The 23,091-nt window shown below is 46.4% G+C and overlaps 1 protein-coding gene across 8 annotated transcripts in view; it reads left to right on the top strand.

Moving 5' to 3' along the window:
- Nucleotides 1-23,091, top strand: part of PSD2 (pleckstrin and Sec7 domain containing 2) — an 89,165-nt gene that overhangs the window by 58,164 nt on the left and 7,910 nt on the right. For 5 of the 8 annotated variants that reach the window (XM_083799302.1, XM_083799298.1, XM_083799300.1 and 2 more), the window contains 5 exons: nt 2,491-2,549; nt 8,312-8,401; nt 9,461-9,504; nt 13,032-13,222; nt 14,405-14,475. In XM_083799302.1, coding sequence (XP_083655428.1) covers nt 2,491-2,549; nt 8,312-8,401; nt 9,461-9,504; nt 13,032-13,222; nt 14,405-14,475 — 455 coding nt within the window. Of the gene's footprint in view, nt 1-2,490; nt 2,552-8,310; nt 8,402-9,460; nt 9,505-13,031; nt 13,223-14,404; nt 14,476-15,670; nt 23,082-23,091 lie in introns of those variants that run through there. The other 3 variants (XM_083799301.1, XM_083799303.1, XM_083799305.1) reach the window with 2 other exon arrangements.

The raw sequence follows: 23,091 nt of genomic DNA, 5'->3' as shown, positions 1-23,091 counted from the left end.
GTCCTCAGGTATCTGTCACACCCACTGTGTGGACAGATGCATGCACACACCAGCTTGAGCAGAGGCTGAGCTGGAGCACGAGGCAGTCAGATCTCTGACCCCATACACACCCTTCAGCACGAGTCTGTTCAGAGGGCAGCAAATAGTCAAACAATACACAAGCTTTGCCATGGCAACATGGGTTTACATAGGTGCCAGTGGAGCTACGATATGACAAGTGTTCAAGAAGAAAAATTAGATACCAGTTGTCAATGCTGCATGAGGAAGTATCTGCTAATACAAAAAAAGGATGAACCCAGAAAGTTAGACTCTTCAACAATGGCATGGCAATCAGTGGAGATGTCACTGCTGCTGGCAGGACCTGTTTTGAAAATATTACAGTCCTGAACAGTACAAAACTCTTAAGGCTAATGAACAGTGAAACTGAAGCACATCACTGATGCTACTGTCATGACCCATTCATTAACACTTAGTGCCACAGCATTACCTGTGATGGTGGCAGCACATTTCACAAGTCTGGGAAGGACCACTCTGCAGACCAAATGCAAACTGAATGAGTCCCAAGCAAGACAGATCTGTGCTTAGTGCTGAAAGTGAAAGGGGCTTAAAAATACAATTGTAATCCAATCAATAAATATGTGCAAGGCCTGGAGGGAAGCAAAGTAGCTCCTGCAGTTCACACCTTTTGCAGACAATGGATGTGCAGTGATTTGAGGAAACTATTGCAAGCTGATGCTATTCCTTCAGCATGTAGTTCCTTCTAGTTGTGTCTAGACTAAACTGGCACAGGGTCTTCCACCAAAAAGAAATTTGAGCCACTACATGTTACTGAGATGTCTAAAGAAACACCTGTGTCTGTGGTAGTCTGTCAACATAGAAACATGATAAAGCCAAAGCAATTTGGTCTGGAGATGGTCTGGTGGCTGTGAAGATCTTACAGCCCTCCCCTTTCAGGGCATTTCTATGTGCTGATTCAATTACTCTTCCACTGATGGAGCCACAACTGTTGCAACACCAAGGGTTGCTTCAGCCCGCATGACAGGATGCTGCAAACAAGGGTGGCAGAAGCTCTGACTTGCTGACCTCTGAGTGGGGTGGTAGGCCTTTCTTCCAGAGAGCTGTGACTTGGACAGACTGTGGGTGCTCTCCTTTACTGAAAAGGGCCTGATGTCGAAGAGTTATATGTATGTGCTATGGCACTGTTTTAGCAGAGAGAAAATGTGAATGTGACTGAGCTAAGCAACAGCAAGTGAATAGCAGGTTTTGGGACATCAGCTCCACCTGGAGGCCATGGAGGGCATGGTCTACCTGACCACAGCAATGCAGTAAAGCAAAGTGAAAATGTCAGCCCCAAACCTCCCATAGAGAATCCAAAATACACACTAGGAAGGCATTTTGTTCCAAGCCCAAAGCTGCTTCTTGTGGAAGTGAGGAAGCATCTTTCTTAAGAGGTGATTCTCTCTTGAATGTCAGTGACAGCAATTCCCTGCATTTGTCAGTTCTCAAACAGAAATATGTGATGTGCCCACAAGAAACCCTTCCTTCCTCAGAGACCGTGGTTATTACTAGAGAGAAGCTAATGTGCTCAGTTACCTTCATCCTGGGCTTGTGTGTCTTTGGTTGCCTTTAGTTGTCAGTGTTTAGAGCTTGGCCGTGGGCATGAGGCGCTCAGGGCCCTGTCCATGAAGCAGCACACCAAGTCATGCAAAGAGCAGGTTCAGAGGCCAAGGCCATAGTATTTTGGCACTCTGCCGCTCCCTGGTGCTCTCTAACCACGTTGTGTGGTCCTTGTGTGAACCAGCTCAAGTGCTGGAGTACGAGGCATCTCACTGCTGTGAGGTGGTGCATGGAGACAGACAAGTCTCTTGACCTTAACATCTTAAGGACTCAGCATGGTTTTGAAATAACTAAAGCCACCACCCTAGCTGGTACAGAACAGGGTGCTGTGCTATCTCAAATGGAAGGAAAAACTGTATGTGTTTATTGTCAGAGAGCCAAAAATTCTGCACTCTTTTGTAGTAATAATTTTGTTGGAGGACTGAAGAGCTTGCAGACCGCACAGGAACAATGGCTAAAAACCTCAGGACAAACCTGTGTGGTGACTGTGATCAGCTGGGGGAAACTAGCTTAAAGTACTCCGTTTCCCAGAGTCTCTACTACATTCTGCACTGGTGATGGCACAGAATGGACGTGGGGGAAATAGAGATGGGGTCAGCAAAAAGTCTGATCTTTATAAAGCCGTTGACAAAATTGCTTTCAAGCCAATCCCCTGGTGATCATTTCAGGAAAAGGTAAAGTTTGAGGGGAAAAATTATTTCTTTTTTTTTTTTTTAAACTACCATGCACAGTTGAAAGAAACAAGCATTCTTTAAGGTCCAAAGGCACAGCAACTAACCTTGCTTTTGCAATGGGTGGGCTGCCAAAACAGGGCAAACACTGAACCTCTGTGGAAAGGAGAATAATAACAGCTGTCTGACTGTTGTGTTTCAGATGGGATTCATACACTCACCTGTGCCCTGATGCTGCTAAACACAGATCTTCATGGCCATGTAAGTAGTACTTGGAGATGTGTCCTTCCTTCTTTCCCATCTAGTGTAGAGGTCTTTCCTCTTATGCAGTATGCATGTCTGGAAAATCAAGATAGGGTGGCAGAGGGTACTCTGACAGGTCCAGGGGAAATTGTGGGTGCCAGGACCAGTCCTGGGGACAGACCTTCTCTTACTGTCACTGCACACTCAAGCCAAAGTCACATCTGATGTCAGTTATCCCATATAGGCACAGGCAATGCAGCTTTCTTCCCAGGACCTACTGCATACATCAGCCCTGCCCCAGAAGCTCTCATGGAGAAGTCCTCACTACCAGTCTCTGTGGAGTGGCAAACAGCAGCTCCAATTGTGCTGCTTTTTCTGGTGGTTCAGACACATGACACTCACCTCATCTGCAAAACTGCTGCAACTGAGTCATTAGTTTCTTACGGGACCAGATCTGATCGTTCATTCCCAGAACATGAAGCAAATCCCAGCTGTTCCTTTTCCCCAGGACATTACAGAAAACCACTGGAGAGCATCACATCAGAGAGGCCTCTGGATAAAGAGCTGGGTGAGCAGAGCTCACTGCCCAAAGTTGTGGCTGGATGGAAAACAGCAGAGGCTATGCATAGGTTGGATTTATTCCTAAAACGTCAACTAGATTGTTCCCAGTCTATAGAGAGGAGAGCAGAGTAGGAGGAAGAGTCGCTGCACAGAGATGGGACTGGGCATAAGGGACACACTGGGACACTGTGTTCCCTTGGAGAGCCCTGCCATAATGTACAGCTGGGAGTATGCACAGGCTGTGCCCTGCTCACTGCTGTGGGAAGATGTAGGCGCTGTTCATACAGACCTCCTTCCTGCTCTCCAGCCTTGTGGTGCAGGCACAGAGCATGGCTGTGAGCCTCAGAGGACTGTGCACAGGGCTAGAGGAACTCCTCGAGCCTCAGGTCACTGAAGCATCTTCTTTTGTAACCCCTCTGAGATCTTAGACCTGGAGCCACAGACTCCCCTGGGCTTCCGTGAAGCTGGGAGGTGGGAGGGTGTGGGTGTGGGTGTGGGTGTGGGTGCGTGGATGTGTGTAAGGCTTGTTATAGCAACCTGCACATATGAAACCTACACTAGTTTTAGTCCCTTTTTCTGCCCCACAGTCCCATGATTTCCAAGCTGTATTATCAGAGTCCTCTTCTGCCTCCAGATGGTAACAAGTTGTTGTGCATCTGCAGAGACTTGCCCTGATTTATCTTTATGAGCCTTTTAATGAGATGGCCGTAGGCCATAACCTCACTTTTTGTATACTGGTTTATAATCACCTTCGAGAGGAGCCTGTTTCTGTAAGGGTGAGAAGATGACACTGCATGAGTGCTCTTCACCTATGATGGCAAAGATGCAAAGGCCACCAGCTTCACCGGTGCCATCCTGACAGTCCAGCTGGGAGACCCTCCCCGTCATTACACACAGTGGCAAAGTTTGAACGCAGCAGTCGATGGAGGGAATTACTGGTCTCAGCAAGAGCATCCTTTCCAGATATGCACTGCGGCCTGCAGCAAGCTGGCTACAGCTGCCACAGCTTCATCCTCTTGGGAACAGGCAGCCTGTGACCGGTATTACACTGTCTCACTCCCACGTGGCTGCCAGTAACATATCTAGCAAAGTGTCTTTGCATGTGGTGGGACAGCAGTGGGCCAGCTTCCAGGAGGGTCTCACATAACATTCATCCTTAAACAGAAAAGGTTGGAGCCAAGGAAATATTTTTATCAAGGTATTTACTGCAACAATAAAAGCAGACAGTGGTAGAAGACAAAATGCACCTCCACTCAAAAAGAAACTAATTATGTCTGATTTTTTTAATTAAAAAAAAAAATAAAAAGTGTCTGGGAAGGTGGAAATTATTGAAAAGGGAAAAGAAAAAAAAAACACACACCAAAAACACAAGCCTCCAAAACCTTTTCATTTCAATTTTTCATTGACAAGCTGGCTAATAAGCCTGGTGAGAAGAAATTATCTCATGCTATCTAGGCAAGGAAAAATGCATCTTTCTTTTGACCAGGTGTAGAAATGCCTGAACTTTTCTTTGAAAAATCTTTTCTTTATTTTTCCACGTGTAACATTAATTTCTTCTTCTCCTTCTCCTCCTTTTTTTATTCCTCCTTCTGCTTCTGGAACCTCTCTTTCTGCTCTTTAATCCTTTACCAGGTGGTAAGTGCAGTCATTCTAGTGTTTTACTTTAAAGCACTAGCATTTGACTTGGGTTTTTTTGTTTGTTTGTTTTGGGTCTTTTTTTTTTTTCTGTGTTAAAAAAAAAAAAGAGAGAGAGGGAGAGAGAGAGATTTTGTTTGTCCAGATTCCTAAGTTGTTGTGCAGTGAGTGTTCTTCACTACTTGGTAACCCATTAGCAACTGATATGAGTTACATAAAATCCTCCTTGGGCAAAGAAATTGCAGGATACCTGGGATTGTGTGGCTTGATCTCTCACTCCTTGTTTTGTTAAATATGCTGTTGGGATATTACATATCACTTCTTTTTTTTTTCTTTTTTAAATTTCCTATTTTAATATTGTGTGTGTATTTCAGTGTTTTCCTGTACATTGCCACAGAGTGGGAAATCCCTTTGGTTAGGAGAGGGGGGAGTTGATGTGTCTCATTAAATGGCAAATTGTCTACAGTAGCGTCTCCACAGTGGGCTAGTTCACCATCCCAGTACTGATGATCACATATGCTGAGTTCAGGCCTAAAAGTGATGAGACTGGCTTTAAAACATGAGATTTGCACATGGCCACACTTTAGTACTGTTGATTTTCTACTGCAGGTACATTCGGACCCTGTTTTGAAATGGTCCTGCAAACATACTATTTTTAAAATGAGGTGCTTCATTTTCATAGAATCACATGATTTCTGGAGTTGCTGTTAAAAGCCAACAGTTATCGGCAAACGTTGCAAGCTTTTTAATATGAACCAGGTTGTTGCAGCCCTGCACCATGCTCTGCTGGTGCTGTTTGAGCTCCAGGAGATCTTATGACAAAGTACTCCTGTGCTTTACTTTGACAGAGACAAAGCTTTGAGATGTTTCCTTTTCAATGCACACCTTTCTCCTTCCTTGTTCAGAACTGCGTGCCATGGAAAGACAGTGACAAATCAACACCTCTTCATCACCGGCAGTCATGATTACATTTTGCCCTTGGAGTACCAAGTACTTTGCTGAAGCCCAGCTCCTACACTCATACTGTAATGCAATGAGCTTAAGCATTCAATTCAAAAAGCAAACCAGCAGCTCTCATGGCCATTGGACAAAGCATAAAAATGGGACCCATGGCAGCTCCTAACACCGCATGTATCACTATTAGTCTTAAAAACACTGTGATATTGTCCTTTGAGACAAGCTTGTGATGTCACATTAGCAATGTGTGTTAGTAGCACTCAGAAAGCTGAAGTGCTCTGACAAACAGCCTCTGGAGCCACCTACAGAGTGACACCAGTCTGCCCACAGTAGCTTGTGTGGTCTAGGGGTCATCGTCATCCAAAGTCTGCAGGATCACTCCCTGCAGCAGGTTGATTTTGATTCTGCAGCCTAGAATAAATCCACTACCAGATTCCTTTGTCCAGTCAGACCAGCAACCCTCACCTCATGATGCAGCATATGTGTAGTTTGTGTTGTTGTTTGTTTGTTTGTTTGTTTGTTTTCCCCAGGAGATAAGTATTTGAGAAAGGTCAAGAAAGCCCGAGTAAAAGCAGGGTCTGCCAGGGGCAGGATGCTTATGCTGGGAAGCTCACTGTGGATGCACTCCACTCACCACTTTGTAGCTATGTTTGATACCCGGTGCCTCCAGCCCAGAACCTCAAGTGTTTTAACACCTTACAGAGGGAGGGCTGGGGAGAGCACCCCAGATAGCCACTGGCCACCAGCAGCCTGCTCCTTCTCCTGGGACTTTCACGTGGCACTTCTTTTCCCACTGAGCACCCAGTGTTCCCTCATCCATACATACCTGCACAGCCTCCTAATGCTGGGACTTGGAAACAGCCAAGACATACCAGGCTACAGCTGAGTATCTTCCAAAGCCCATTTTTTAAAACGCGCTCTCTCACCCTCCTTCCTTTCTCCACCCCCACGCCTGTTGTGATGCTGGCTGGTTTGTTGGTTTGTTCGTTTGTTTGTTTGTTTCTGTAATTCACCAACCAGCCAGTACACGAACCTCCCCTCCCTCTGCTGAAGAAACATAGCACATTTGCAGGCTTCCCGGCAGGTTCCCCGTGCCTGGTTCAGCTACTGAGCACTGTCTGGCAGGAGCATTTAGCTATGGGGTCCAGTTAGGGGCAGCAGCTGTGGGGCTTTCCTTTAAGAAAGCAAAGATGGTTGAGCCTCATGCTGTGCCATTCTGTGCCAACTGCAGTGTCCCTAGGCACTGCAGATTTGTAACAGTGCTTTTTATCTCTTTTCCCTGACCTCTCATGGAGGAGACAGGAGGCATAATCAGGAATTTCAGACAGAAATGCTCAAAGCTGCTCAAAGGCAGCACCAGCTCCATGTATGGCCAAAAAGTGTGTCTGCATACATAGATGGCAGGTGGGGGGGTCTGTTGTGGGTTAATCCCAGGGCCTCACTCTTTGCCAATGCTTTCCTCGGGGAGGAAGCCGTAGGGGGGTTCTGGCATCAGTCTCTCTCAAGACGTTATTTTCTTGCACAGAAAACACACCTTACTGTGCGGGGCACCTCTTACATCATCTGTTGCAGCTTCATCCCCTTCCAGTGAGGGCCTTCCTTTTCTTCCTCATTGAGTCCCTAAGTGGGGTCCTTGCTCAGCCTTAGGACCAGTGGTGGTACCTCATCTCTCCTGCTCTCCTCTCACTAACTCCATTGTCCACTCCATGTGGTATCACCACAAGATCTGTTCTTGGGGACTTTGCTTGAGGGTGTGGAGGCTGCGATATGGCATGACACCGGAGACACTTATCTTTCCTTTGTGATATCAGACTCCTTTTTCTGAACCCTACAGTTCTCACTGACCCTCTCCACACCTCTGTTCTAGTCCTTTGGAAAGGTACCATTGCAGGGGGAGGCAAGGAAAAAGGCCATCTGCCTCCAGCCCCTCAACCCCTGCAGGCTGAGAAAGTGACCTGGCTATGGTGAGGGGTAAGAGGTTTGGGAAGACAGATGTCACAGACTAATATCAGGGATTCCAGATGACCTGGCAGTATCGGCACCAAGTTTATCTTGGCATTAACTGGTGATAACTGAGATTGTCTGCGCACTGCCCTCACACAGCCCAGCACTTTAGTTCACACAGTAGCAGTAGCTGGATTATCTCTCCTTGTAACAACAATGAAAAATAACAGTTTTCATCAATCAGTGCCCAGCGCTGGTTGTCTTCAGATGCCGACACTGCATGCTCATACAATTTCCCACACTGTAAGCTTGGAGGACCATCCCAGTTCCAATATTTAAAGACGGTTTGAGTGCTTGTCTTGAGTTTCAAAGCACAGACCTTGTACCAGGGCCAACCTGGAGGCCAGAGGTGAAATCAGTGAGAAAGTTTGGAGCAAGACCTGGAGGTCGTTTTCAGGTGTTTTATCTACACCGTTAAAAGAGGTCATTTTAAGTGTTTTGTTGCTGGCATGAGCAAATAAATCAAAGATCCCAATAGAAAATAAGGGCAGGTGTGCATCTAGCTTTGAGTTTCTGAGGCAAACCCAGGCCTTGCTACTGCATATAAAATTGTTCTTTAAAAAACAGTCTCATTAAAGTCAAAACTTTCCAGAAGTTTAATGTGCTGCTTCTTTGCCTTGCAGAATATTGGCAAAAAGATGTCATGTCAACAGTTCATAGCAAACCTGGATGGGCTGAATGATGGGAAGGACTTTGCAAAGGATTTGCTGAAGGTAATGTGACACACATAGACAGTGAGATGCTGTCATTATTATGGTAGTGTAACCTAGTCCTACCATGACACTCGGAGCCATTGAGTCAGTATTTTCTATCACACATTTATTTCATTAGAATTGTAATCCAGGTTATTCTGGGATTTATCTGCCCTCAGAGCATGCCAGGGGTCCCTTCCCACCATGGTAGTTCTGTGGTATACCAGATAATGTACAGAAAAAAAGTACCAGAAATATGGCTGTCTGTCACGGATACTTTTCTTTGCCTTCAGTTCCATGTAATTGTAGGTAGTACTCCAAGATAACTAGCTCAGTAACATGGGAGATTGGTTAGAGAAAGTGAATATTTTCTCCTTCCATGTGATTTAGCACCACCACCATTTTCTGCATCTGCCACAGGTACATCAACCTGCTCTGTTTTTTGCTGTATGGAAGGAGGTTGAAAGGGCTAGCCTCACATCAGGGGTGTCATGACGAGCTTTAGACACAAACTTCCCCACCAGCAGACCTCACCCTACGCCATTCCTCAGCATGGTGAGGGCCACCCATGCGTTCTGCTTTTCTAGACCATTCCTTCCCTCCTGCCTCAGAGGAGTCATTGGAAGTTTTCCCAGGATAAACTGGAAAAGCTGAACCCCAAAGTTATTCATCCCTCTCCTGCTTCTCAGGGCAGTGTTCAAGCCTCCATTGTCCCTTTCCCCTAGTTAAGACATAGGAGGTGTTTTAGTATATACTAGACTCTTCTAGCAAATTTGTGTAGGCCAGAGTTCACTCAGGACTAGGCTCAGCACCCAGAATTAAGCAAAAATATCATGAATGGGCTCTTCAGCAAGGCTGGCTGCCAAACACCTATGCTGCTGACATGTTCAGTCCAAACCATAGATAAAAAAGGGTTTGGGAGGACAGCAGTTGTCTTGTTCACTAGTGAATACTTCTCCAGGACATTTTAGAAGTGAAGGTATCTCTCTGAGAACACAGACAGGGTATAGGAGAAATGATCTCCACAAGCCAGACATGTCTACTTTTAGAGACACAGCTAATACCATGTTCTTGTTGCAGACACTGTATAACTCCATCAAGAATGAGAAGCTGGAATGGGCCATGTAAGTATATATTAAGCATTTTAGAGAGTATCTTTCGAAGTAGCTGACAAGTCTTGAATCCTGCTTTTAGCTTCAGAAGTTTCCAGAACATCTCCTGCCAAGCTCTTAAGCACTGAAATCCCTCCTGTGGGCAAACTGGGTTTATTTATGGCTTAGACACAAAAGCAGACAGAGAGATTGGTGGCAGTCTGTGTGTGCAGGTTCCATAGAATCATAAAATAGAATCATAGAATCATTCAGGTTGGCACAATCTAAATGGTACAATCTAAATGGAGGGAAAGTCCCCTTTATTTTCTGTTATACCCAGAAAGTGCTAGTCCCTCTTCAGGTGCTTCAGAGCATGGTCTTTGCTCGAGAAACTCAAGATCTGGGGTTACTTTGGTCACCAAGACCTCCCTTCTCTTCCACACAGTTCCTTTTGGAATCACTATGGGAGAATTGTTAAGGCTGGAAGGGACCTCAGGAGGTCTCAAGTCCAGCTTCCTCTCAAAGTGTTGTCAAATGTTGAATTCAGAACAGATGCTCAGGGCTATGTTCAGCTGCATCTTGAAAACCTCCAAGGGTTTTCTGGCCTTTCCAAGGCCCCTCTGGGTCTATGCACCAGTGTTTAATTATCCTGATAGTGGCATTTTTTCTCACCCAGTTGAAACCTCTGATTCAATTCACACCCACTGTCTCTTGTCCTCCAGTGAAGAGCTTGTCTCTGTCTACTGGGTAACCTCCTCATAGATATTGGAAAGCTGCTATGAGATCCCCCAAAGACATATTTTTTCTAGGTTGAACAAGTCCAGTTCTTAGTCACCTCTCATAGGGCAAGTGCTTCAGCTTCTGGGCATCTTGATGGCCTCTGCTGAAATCTCTCCAGCCTGTTGATGTTTTCCCTGTATTTGAGGCTCAACAAAATTGCCATATGTGGATATGATGTGAAGAGTAGAGGAGAATGATCAGTTCTCTTAGCCTCTTCAGTGTGCTGCTGTTTATACAGCCCAGAATGCTCTTGGCCTTTCTTTCTGTCAGGACACGCTGCTGGCTCTTGTTCATCCTGCTGTTTGCCAGGAACCTAAGGGCCTTTTCGGCAGAGCTGCTCCCCAGCCAGTCAGTCCCAGCCTATCCTTCTGCAGGACCACACCACACCAGTAGAATACTTTGCATTTGTCCATTCTGCATTTAGTGAGGTTCCTGGTCTTCTGAACAGTGGCCCTGCCCTTACAAATATCAGCTGCACAATCCAGTTTTACAAAATCTACAAACTCCAATGCAGTCTGTCTCTTCCTGCAGATCACTAATAAATGAAATTAAATCTGTTCCCCTTCAGCTTTACACAGACACCTGACTCACCTACTGTTACCCTGAAACAACAAGGTGACAAGTCTGGGAACAGCTAGCGTGGTGGCCTCCACGATGTTTTCACAGAGCACCTTCCTCAGCCCTTCTTCCCCTTCTCTGCTGACCACTGTCTGCCTACAGCACAGGCCAGGACCCTCAGCGAGGAGACGGGAGATGTTTGCTCCCTAGCCCCATTACAACCCCACTCTTACCTCTGCCTTAGGAAAGCCCATGACAGACCCAAGGCCTTAAGGTAACACAGTGGACACCTCTTCTCTTCTCCCACTTAGCCTCAGACCTGTTTTGTCTCCAGAGAATTGTGAGACCGAGCAGGACCTTCTGGGCCATTAGCTCCATCATCTGATGTTCACCTTATCCTATCCTGGCCAGAAAAGTGTCTGGAGACGGCTTGCTCCTACCTCCATCCCCAGCTACCTGGGCTGAGCTTGCAGACACAAGAAGTCTCCTGATTGGTTTCAAAAACAATTTTATGTCGAATCTGTGCACCAGTGCGAGCTCTGCAGTGGAGATGTAGCCCTGGAGGGCTGGTCGGTGGGCGGACGTGGTCACCAGAGGGAGCTCTCTGGTTCCACAGCGGGTGCCCGCGGGGTGCTTTATGTAAGGAGTTCAGCAGGAGTGCATCTGCTGGGTGGCTGCGGGCACCGTTTACACAACTGCGAGCTCACGCTGCCCTGCTTGGGCACGTCAGAGGGATAGCCACCCTCAGGGTGCAGGTAGCATCAGCCGGCAGCATCCGGCCCTTTTCCTGCCCCTGCCACCCTGCCCGTTTGATTTCCTGCACCCCCTTGCTTGCCACACTCTGGCCTGGGACCTGCCTTGCTTGCTGCAGGGTGTCCTGCATAGTTATTGCAGGCTGTAACATGAGGCCCCTCCTCAGCTCCCCTGATGTGAAATAGATGCTCCCTGACACAGGGTACCAGACCCTATTCTGCCTGCTCGCCTCTGCCTTCTCCCAGCGGCCATCCAGCGAGTCAAATGCACTTGCCCATGAAGCCCAGCCAGATGGGCAGACACATGGCCAACACCCCAGCAGCAGGCAGGAGTTCAGGGGGTTCTGCCTGGTGCAGTTCTGAGAACTGGTCCCCACTAACTCCCCAGCCAAGTTGTGGTGTCTGGGCTCTGCCTAAGCCCCAGGACTCCTGTGGGTGTCAAGAGCTGAGAAATCATCCTTCTCTTGCAAGAGCTGTCTGATGCTTTCGCCGTGTATTAGCTGTAGGTGGGGAAGTGTGGTATTTTCCTGCTTATATCCCATCTAATGGTTTAAACTCTGGTTCACTCCTCATCTGAGGTTTGCTCCCAATCTAATCTAATCTGATCTAATCTGGCATGACCATGTCATTTAGACGCAAACATGTATCATGACAGGCAGAAATTCCATGTTTGCTGTCCTCCTTAATGCCCAGAAACACTGGGAAAATACCACTTCCCATGTAGGTTCTAGTTTCTATGTGCCAAATTAGATTTCACTTCACACAGGAAGAGGTAGGCTTGGAGGAATCATTGGACATTTTCTGGAGTTGCTCAGCCCTTGCTGTCCAGAGTCCACAACCAGGAGATCTGTGAGGAGAAGTTTTTATGGAAATCACAAGCATTTCTTGCTCTCTCCTGGCCCTCCCTCAGGACACAAATGGGGAGAGATGCATAACCTATTCCAGAGTTTGTTGTTTGATCAAAGTGGCCCATCTCCCTAATGTCTTCAGAGCTTTGGTGCCTCAGAGATACTGAGGACATTCATAAAGCTTCTTCAGTATCTAGGAGGCCCCGGTTGCTGCCTCAGGAAAGGTTGAGAATCCCCTGGGATACCTGGCTCTCAGCCAAAGACCACCTTAAATTTCTGAATGTGATGCATAGAGCTGGGGACTTTCCCTGTGGAATGAATGTAGTCCTCAGCAGTGCTGTGTCTGAAGATCCTTGGTGTTCAGACAAGCACCTAATCCTTTCTTGCTTTCAGTAACCTCACAGTGAGGCCACTGGGACAGTTAACCTGCCACCCATGCTCCTTTCTGCTGTATGTAGATCACCACCATTGGCACACTTGGTGTGTTACAGTCTCTGGGTCTCTTTCCTTTTCTTTCTCGACTAGTAATAAATAACTCCTTTTTAAACCAAAACAAATAGGGCACGCTGTGACCCCACCCACATGTCCTCCACTCAATCTCTTCTTTGAATTTGTTTCCAAGTGATGAGGACGAGTTGAGGAAATCACTCTCGGAGCTGGTAGACGACAAATTTGGAGCCAGTGCAAAGAAAGTGACAAGGATTGTTGACAGCAGCAACCCCTTCCTGGACATCCCCCAAGCGCTGAATGCAGTCACCTACAAGCACGGTGTCCTCACGCGCAAAACCCATGCAGACATGGATGGGAAGAGAAGTACGTGTTAATGGGACAGAAGATGTGCCCCAGGCAGTAACAAGCCCTGCCCAAGCCTTCTCCCTGGGTCTCCCGCTGGAGTGTCATTTCCTCACTGTATCCCAGGAAACACAAAAGAGAGCCCCCCCAGATCCATGAGCACCAGCACACAGGGAAAGGAGGGTTTTTTGAGGCATTTGCAGATATGGATGGTTTCAGGAGGCCTCAGTCTTCCGTTATCACTGGCAAAGAACCTAACAGTGCCTGTCCCACACAGATAGACCTGGTCTTCCATTCTGTTCATGGGCATAACCCTGACTCCTACGTTATGAGCAGTAGGTCAAGGCTAGTTGCACAGGAGTTGTCCACCTGAACACTGACCTTGAGGACAGTCTGGTCTTCAAAGCTTTGGCCCTGTCTATATTCTGCCATGTGCAGGGTGCTGGTGAACAGGTTGTCTCATAGCTCTGCTGTCAGTATATGGTATTACACAAAAGTTAAATGGAGATATATTTGGGAACTATTAATGAGCAGTGCTTAATGAAACCTTGGATGACCTCTTTTGCTAATTAATATGGATGGCCCAGTCAGTGCAGCCAATTAAAAGTCTTGAGTAGAGAAGATTACCACCAAGGCCTCTTGCTTCCAGCACTTTCTTAATAGCCCATGTCTTGGAGGACCAGCTCTCTTGTGGTGGTGTAGACAGGCTCCCCTCACCTCCCACCCCTCTCCAGCTTCCAGCAAGCTCTCTTTCCCCAGGTCCATCAAGATGGTGGGTGGTAATGCTCCCCACTCAGTGGAACAGAAGCTTCCATAGCCAGGGTATGTCTGCCTAATTCATCCAAACCAGAGGAGCTCAGGGAATGTCTCTGTTCCTCAAGCATTTAGTTCGCAGAATACAAACCTGTCTGGAGGAACAGAGAGACTTCCTGTATGTGTCCACTGGTAGACCTGTACCTGCTCATCTCTGGTTTTGACCTGTTTGTGTTCTCATGGGGAGGCTGCATCTCCCAGCCCATTTCTGTCAACTGACATGTCCCTGATGACAAGCCACTCATAATCAGTAGCTTGGAGGTGTATGAGGTTTGGGCATCAGTACATGCCTATGGTGGGTCAGGAAAGGGTTGGTTTTGCCAGAAATGTGAAGGTCAAGCAGTAATGGCAGAAGCAGGTGTGTATAATTAGTTGTTCTTCCTTTTTTAGCTCCCAGAGGAAGAAGAGGTTGGAAGAAATTTTATGCTGTGCTTAAAGGGACCATCCTTTATTTACAAAAGGTAACTGTGGTGGACTGTCCCATTTGCTGTTTCATGCTGTGTCCAAAGCAGCCCTGCTGTCCTAAGTAGGAGACCCATACATGCATGTAGAGGTGAATCAATGTCCTAATGCATGTGTGGACGTATACAGAACTCCTCCAGAGACCAGTATACAGAGCTGGAGAATGCCATCATCTTTGATGGTGGTGTTCATGCTAAGGGCACAGCCTCAAAAGAGGGTCATACAGGAAGAAATATGAAAGAGGAAATATAGAGGCAAGACTTCTGCAGAAGTGTAAGCAAGAAGTATAAACAAATAAGGGATAGTGGGGAGCATGACTGAACAGATACGGAGTAGGTGAATTAGGATGTTGGTGAGACATGCCTTAGGAAGCGGAAGGGGCAGGCAATCAGACCAGTCTTGTCCTGGCTATTGTTTTATTAGTTGGCATGGACCTGAGCACGAGTACCTGATGTGAGGCTGGTATGGAATTCCCCATGCTTAAAGTTTTTTGTCTCCTTTCAACCTTGCCGATTTGGGTCCTTCCGTGGGCTGCCAAGAGACACTTTCTGCCTCTCTTCATCTCCGTTCCATAGCTTTCTCCAGTTCCATAGCCACCTTTGAGTCAACATGAGTATAAATCCCAGGTTCCCATGGGAGGCAAAGTTACCGTGGAAGACCTTACCTGCATGCTATGGCATTCACCTCTCTGCCTTTGAAAACCCTTGGATGCTAGGAAGATTTCCATGGATAGTGTTTTCTGTGGAAATATCTAAGGAGCCTGAATAGGACATCACTTGAATGTTAGTTAGAGCCAGCCAGGGGTGCCAAATGTCTACTCATCATGAAGCAGCATAACCCACTGAACTAGGTCTGAACTACTTTAGTAGCACATTCTGTTCAGTAACCCATTGAACTCACCTTGCTGAAACAGCATTCCCTGTGGGTAGATGTTCCTATGTATTGCAGTATTATCTCCAAAGCAATGAGAGTAAACAAACTTTGGATTATATAAGAAAGGCAGAAAGATCCTCGGGGCAGTATGGAATTATGACTCATTGTTCCTAGCACAACCCAACGATTCTCATGTTTTGCCAGATCCTATGGCACAGGTCACAAAGCTAACAGAAATCTGGTAGCAGCTAATTGTAATTTACCGTGTGGATTGCTCTTAGCCAAGTGGTATTTTAACAGCCTCGCTACTCTTTCCTGCAGCTGAGGGAAGCTGCAGTGTACAGGAGAGCCCAGATCTTCTCTAGCACTCTAAGCCTGGCCATCGTGAAGTCACTGGTCACTGACACTCTCCTTACATCCCAGCTTTTCTCAACACAAGTCTCCATCTGGAGCCCAATGAAGAGGTCCCCGTGCTGACCATGGATGATGCATGAAGATTTAACTAGCACCTTTTTTTTTGTCAGTTTTTTCTGTAGGAAAAAAAAAGTAAATTCATCAAAATCACAGGAAGCAGTTAGATTTAAATGAGTTTTTCAACAAGCACTTTTTAGGTCTAGGTCTGTTGAGGGGGTGTATATTTGGAATGAAATACACATTCGGGATAGAATTTTCTTGCCATGCTGGACCGAAATCCAGTTTACTGAAGGTTTTCGTGACTGCTTTGACAGTATTAGAAGGAGCAGTGAGACCAAGACAGAGTTTCATTGCTGCTGAAGAGGGTGGAGGGGTTGGTTTTCGGCCTCGTTATACAAGGCCAGCAACAGTGTCCGTCCTGGCTGTTTTATTAACATAGGTTGTTATGCTTGTACTAGTTTAGAATTTAAAAACAGAGTGAGGATGAGATTGACAGAGACACATAGCTGTTAGAAGATCAGTGTTCTTATCTAGATGACCTTCAGGAGAAAATGTTTAAAAGACTGAGTGCTTTCTTTACCAGGAAGGACTAAAGAAGCAACACACCTAAGATCTGACTATGTTATAAAGGTGTCTGAAAAATAACAGCCATTACTGATGTGTCAGTCATGCAGGAGGTACGAGAGTTGCTGAGGGTGCCTCAAGGAAATAGGAACATAAGAACATAAGTGCATTAAGAACAACAAAAAATAACCTGAGAAACATTTGGGCCAAAGATTTGGGTAAAGAGTGGTTTCTTAGTTATGAGTCACTGAAAGACTGTATATGGTCCTTCTCAAAGTACTCCTTGGGCTGGATTTGGCTAGACAAAATATTGGTTGGGCTTTGCAGAGACAGGACAAATGGCTGAGGTCACAAAAAAAAAACAAACAAAAAAAAGAAAAGAAAAGAAAAAAAAGCTGCCACTTCCAAGTATTCCCAGCATCACAAGAGAGAGTGGGTAACCTCCAGCACAGCCTCATTCTTAGTGCAATTTCTTGCCTATGGGTTTGTTTGCAGAGCTAAAAAGTTGCACAGTACAGGAAGGAAGCCATGTGCAAGGCTCCCAAGCTCTCAGCGGTAGATGCCTGCACATAAATATAAGATAGAACCTGGCTTGAGCACAAGTCACTGGGAAGAGATTTTTGTACATGAAGATAGAGGAGAAAGTACCTGCTTCCAGACACACCTGACACCATGGAGTACAGGTCCAGCCTCATACATTTTCACTCAGATAACACCAAGGATCTAGTCTTTAACAGGAAACTCTCAGAAGACAATGCAGATAAGTCCAGGGGAGCAAGCTGACTGGAAGTGAGAGACAGAGAAAAAGGGGGAGGGAGAGAAAGAGGAGGGGAGGGAGGGTCTGGGGAGACAGATGTATAGAAAGAAGGAATGGCCAGATGCAAAGAGAGGTAAGAATAGGATAAGACAGGCAGAAAAGTGGGTGGGTATGTGGTTGGCTGGCTGGACGAGAAGAAAGCAGTCTGATAGAAGCAATTCAGGCAGCATCCATAAACTCACTGATGTAAAGAAGTCACATATCATTGACTCGCCAGTGTTAATTTCTGGGTTAGCATGTTCTAGCACAGTCTGCTGAAGCAATTGCTTGATCCCCTAAAGGGATGCAGCACAGTCTTGACGAAGAAATGCATGCTTGGGAGCAGGGCGCACCTCTCCTGCACTCTAATCCACACTGATCACTGATTCACTCCATGGCCTTTGGCAATTTACTTCACCTCTGTGAAATGGGGATAATAACCCTTAATCATCACACATAGAGGGGTGTTGAGAGGAATGATGGAGGGCTATAAAGCACGAGATGCTTTTGTATGGAAGTACTGGAAAGGGTGCAGGTCTCAGCATTTCCCCCAGGGCTGCCCTTCCAGCCCCCACCCATGGAAGAGTTCCCAGCGCTGCCCTGAGCCAGGGACATGTCCTGTGAAGGCAGGCCTTACCATGGTAGTGCTACTTGGAGTGCCACCTTAATGGCCAGACTGAAGAGGGGCAGTGGTTTCTTTTCCTCATTGAATATTTTTTAGGCTAGTGGGTATGAGCTGAAGAAAATGAGGAAAAACCCCTCGCAAGCTGCAGCATGACAAATCTCTGTAGTTCCATGCCCATATTCATAGAAGCATAGAATCATTTAGATTGGAAAAGACCTCTAAAAAATCTAAATAAATAAATCTAAAAAATCTAAAAGATCGTGAAGTCCAAACACTGCCAAGTCTACCACTAAACCATATCCCTAAGTACCACATCTGCATGTCTTTGGAATGCCTCCAGGGATGGTGACTCAACTACTTCCCTGGGCGGCCTGTTCCACAACCCTTTCAGTGAAAATAATTTTCCTAATATCCAACCTAAACCTCCTCTGGCCAACTTGAGGCCATTTCCTCTTTCCTGTCACTTATTGCTTGGGAGAAGAGACTGACCCCCCACCCTGCTACAACCTCCTTTGAAGTAGCTGTAGAGAGTGATAAGGTCTCCCCTGAGCCTCCTTTTCTCTAGGATAAACAACCCCCTTTTTGGACACACTCCAGCACCTCAATGTCCTCCTTGTAGTGAGGGCCCAAAACTGAACACACTATTTGAGGTTGGGCGTCACGAGAGCTGAGCACAGAGTCATTTCCTTAGTCCTGCTGGCCACACTATTTCTGACACAAGCCAGGATGCTGTTTGCCTTCTTGGCTGCCCAACTATACTTCTGGCTCACATTCAGCCAGCTGTCGACCAATATTCCCAGGTCCCTTTCTGCTGGGCAGCTTTCCAGACACTCTTCCCCCAGCCTGTAGTGTTGCCTGGGGTGGTTTTGCCCCAAGTGCAGGACCCAGCATTTGGCCTTGTTGAGCTTCATACAGTTGGCCTCAATGCATCAGTCCAGCCTATGCAGCCTGTCCTTTTGCAGAGCCTTCCTACCCTCAAGCAGATCAACATTACCTCCCAATTTGGTGTCATCTGCAAACCTACTGAGGGTGCACTCAATCCCCTTGTCATTGATAAAGATATTGAAGAGAAGTGTCCCCAGTACTGAGCCCTGCAGGACACCTCTACTGACCAGCCTCCATCTGGATTTGACTACATTCGCCACAACTCCTTGGGGCCGGCCACCTGGCCGTTTTTTTACCCAGTGAAGGGTACACCTGTCCAAGCCATGAGCAGCCAGTTTCTCCAGAAGAGTGCTGTGAAGAATATTCGTTTCATTGCTGTCCAGAGGAGAGGGCAGCAGAATCAATGTGCTGGACTCTCACCCCATACAGGTGTCATACAAAAGCAGGCACAACAGAGAGAGATTTTTTTCTTGAAAAAAAGAAAACAAAAACAAACAAACAAAACAAACAAACAAAAAAACTTTGAGCTGGAGAGCTCATATTAGTTGTGGCTACTCCACCCCCTGCACATTGGAGCGGACAGTAGAGGAGAGCTGCCTCCGAAGACTGAACCAAAGTCATCATGGAGCACTGTCATGGCAGAAAGGAAGCCCAGTCAAGGGGGTGGTGGTACATGTTTAAGCAGATCCTTTACTTAGGCAGAAGAGACAGATGAATGGGGACTCTGTCATCAATATTAAATCAAAAGTAAATTAAATGAATTTGGAGGGATTCCAAAACACAGCATCCACACGTGGCCTCAGTTCCTGCAGAAAACATCCCCAAAACGTACCCTTTAAATTGCTGACACCCTTCAACCAGAGAAGAAAGGAAAAAATAAACATCATCATCATTCAAAGGCCGGGGGCTTTGGGTAACTGAAACGGCGTAGCACATCATACCTTGCCCATTTCCCAGTGACAAGTGTTTATGTGAACAATGTAGGACACAAAAGGCAAAATTTCAACAACCCTGTGATACCAAATTTGCCAGCAAATATATGGCGGGGTAGCACCACAACTGGAAAAAGGTGAGATTAATATTAGCATATGATAGCATCGAGAAAACATTGCCTGCATTTCCTCTAGATATGGCAGGACACTACTTACGTTTTAGTATAAATCATTTTTCTTTGAGATTTAAGACAGAATCCCTTCACTGAAAGCATCCATGTTACACGTCTTTGGACATGTTTCTTCCCCAGCAGCTTAAGCACTTGCTTAAACTTCCACCAAAGCTCAGAAGGGTATTGAGGCAAAACATAGAGAAGATGCTGTAGGCTCTGAAGCAAAGCTGGCATGCTTTGCTGAAAGGCAAGGAATTATTCTCCAAGGGAAGGCTACACACTAGTGTAAGTGCTGGGCACCATGAAGGCTCCCATTCCATGTGTGTGGCATCATAGAATCATTAAGGTTGGAAAAGACCTCCAAGATTGTCTGGTCCAACCGTCCCCCTACCACCAATATCATCCACTAAACCATGTGCCTAAGCACCGTGATAAAGCATCATGTAACTTTAGAGCCATTTGTGAAGGCTTCACACAAAGATTTCCCTGCCTCACCAGCAGTACGTATAGAGTCACAGAACAGTAGAATGGTTTGAGTTGGAAGTCATAGAATTGTAGAATGGTTTGGGTTGGAAGGGAACCCAAAGATCATCTAGTTCCACCCCCCCCCACCATGGGCAGGGACACCTCCCACTAGATTAGGTTGCTCAAAGCCCCATCCAACCTGGTCTTGAATACTTCTAGGGATGGGGCATCCACAACCTCTCTGGGCAACCTGTTCCAGTGCCTCACCACCCTCTTCCTTATATTTAATCTAAATCTACGCTCTTTCGGTTTAAAACCATTAAGCTTTGTCCTACCACTACATTCCCTGACAAAGAGTCCTTCCCCAGCTTTTCTGTAGGCGCCCTTTGGGTACTGAAGGTCTCTTATTAGGTTTCCTTGGAGCCTTCTCTTCTCCAGGCTGAACAACCCCAACTCCCTCAGCCTGTCTTCATGCCTACTGCAGCACAGGCATTAAAATGAGCTTCCTGGCACAGCTGGCCCATGCAGAAGTGAGCCTGCAGTACCATGCGCTCCTGCAAACCGGGCCGCCAGCAGAGAGGCACAAGGCAGAGAGAACCTGCTTGATTCAACCTTACCCTGATTGACTGGGCCCAGGTTTAAAAAAAAAAATAATCTGGATTTTCCTACACCTACATTAAATCCTGTAAGCCCGATATCAGCAGAGACAGTAAATGATGGTACCATTCAACATGAAGATCTGCATTTGTCAAACCAGTTTTCATCTGTGGAAGTTTCTTCTTGTCGCATGCCATTAAGCCTGGCTATTCACACCATATTTTTAGAAAGCTTATCTTGAAATAAGGGATCATGGGTTTCCTAGTCATTTTTATTCAGATCCCAAGAGATCCTTTGGAAAAACATCCAGAATTGGATGTGTGTCTACAATATAGGAGGCTTGAGCAGCAAAGTCTTCCTCAAACACCTATTTGCTGCCAGGCGGAGTAGCATATTAGTAACATATTCATAAGTCAAAGCATTTGGTTTTCTTTCTTAAAAGGCTCACAGTGCATCCCTCTGGCTACTGAAACACCCACTGTGACTCCTGCAGACATCTCTGCTGTGCATAGGCATTTAGCTGTGGTTTGAATTTCTGAGGAGCTCCAAACCACTTAACAGTGCAGGAGAGCACTGCAGAAAGGTTGTGTATACTGCCGTGCAATGCACCCATACTGAACGCAGGGTGCCTGCAGCACCCACCTCTTCTTGTGCTGGAAAGCCAGGGCTTTTCTTTGTGGTTGGCATTCAAAAGGCAGTTGCATGTGGCAGGATCCCATGCCAGACATTTCTGGGCCCTGGACCCTGGGCCCCATGACATTTCTTTGCACAAAGCCAAGCATCACATACAGTGCAGCAGTCATTCTCCTGGTTGGGATGATTGTTTCAGAAAAGGACGGAAAGAAAGACTTCAAAAGCCAATTTCCCATCAAGAGCAGGGCTCTGTATGAGCCACATCCATGGGCTGGGTTATGCTGGACCTTTGTGCTCTGAAAGGCAGCACAGGGGAGACTTTTGTGACCTGACACCAGAGAACAACCAGAAGACTGTAGCCTGTAACAAAACATAACACAGACTTAGTCCTGTAGGTTTGCACAGTAATGAGCAGGATATGGCAGGCCCTTCCAGGGGTACCCTGGCCTGACCTGGCCTCTGACATGGTCATTTCACAGCAGCTGAAGATGCCATCAGACAGCGTAGCTACCCAGAAAGGCAATTCTCTCCACCAGTCCTGGTCTCCACCAGGTTGCAGCACAACCACACAGCTCCATCACAGGGCTGCACCAGCATGCGTCTCCATGTGACTAGGCAGGGGCCTGCAACACAGCACCTGCAGTTTCTCACCAACCGGAGGCAGGTACCTGGGGGACAGGTTGATGGTTTGTTTTAGCCAGCGACAGGTTTTTTGACATCCATCCATCCATCCATCCATCCATCCATCCATCCATCCATCCATCCATCATCTCACCCCCCAGCTGGACCAGCAGTTGAGTTGGCGAGAGGGTAGAGAGGGAGGGTGTTGCTCTAAGTGGCCATCAGCGCAGTTGCTGGGAAAGCAAATGGTAAACATGGGATTGACTGAACTCCTTTTTATTTTTCCTAAAAAGTGCTGTGCCCAGATTTTTGGAATCCCATGTTTGTATTTTCTATCTGTTTATAATATTTATATATATAGTTATTTCTGTACCCCCTAGTTTTGTGAAATTATCCTTCAATGAGGAGAGTACAGCAGGAATACAGGAAACACTGCTGCAATTTGCAAGTGTCTGACTAATGAATTACATGAAAGACCATGGCAAAGAGTCACACATACTAAAGAGATACCAAGCATGATTCAGGTGGACCATACTCAGTGGCTGGTGTCCAGGAAACCCCACGCTTGCACAGAGGTGCATTGGCTCCAGGAATAGTTGTTCCAGGGCTACCAAAGACAGTCAAAGCCCCTCACCATGTGGAGTGGTGCAGCTGCAGGGTGGGAATTCGTTTGCTGATACCTGCCAACAACCAGAATCAGCATCTCAGCATGAGCTGTGCACTGTGGGTGAAGCTCTGCAGAAACCTAGCCGTCTTGTGTCATCTCCCAGAAGCCTCAGGCATGTGCCGTGTTAGAGAGAACTATTTATAATTATGTTTAAAACTTTCATCTCCTTCTTCACATCTTCACAGTGAATTTAATGATGGAAGAAGTTGCCAGATGTTAATTATTATCATTATCAACTCCTAGCATTTACTGTACAAAGCAGTGCTTTTCCTGGTCTCACTACTCTGTGATTACAGCACAGAGAGAAAGGCAGGTTCATTAAAGTAGCCCGCAAATGTTAGCATAGTCATTATCCAATTAACGTTCCTTC

The sequence above is a fragment of the Anser anser genome (genome assembly GCF_964211835.1).
Source record: "Anser anser genome assembly, chromosome: 14".
Lineage (NCBI taxonomy): Eukaryota > Metazoa > Chordata > Aves > Anseriformes > Anatidae > Anser > Anser anser.
The sequence above is the reverse complement of the archived record's forward strand: the minus strand, read 5'-3'. Positions and strand labels throughout refer to the sequence as shown.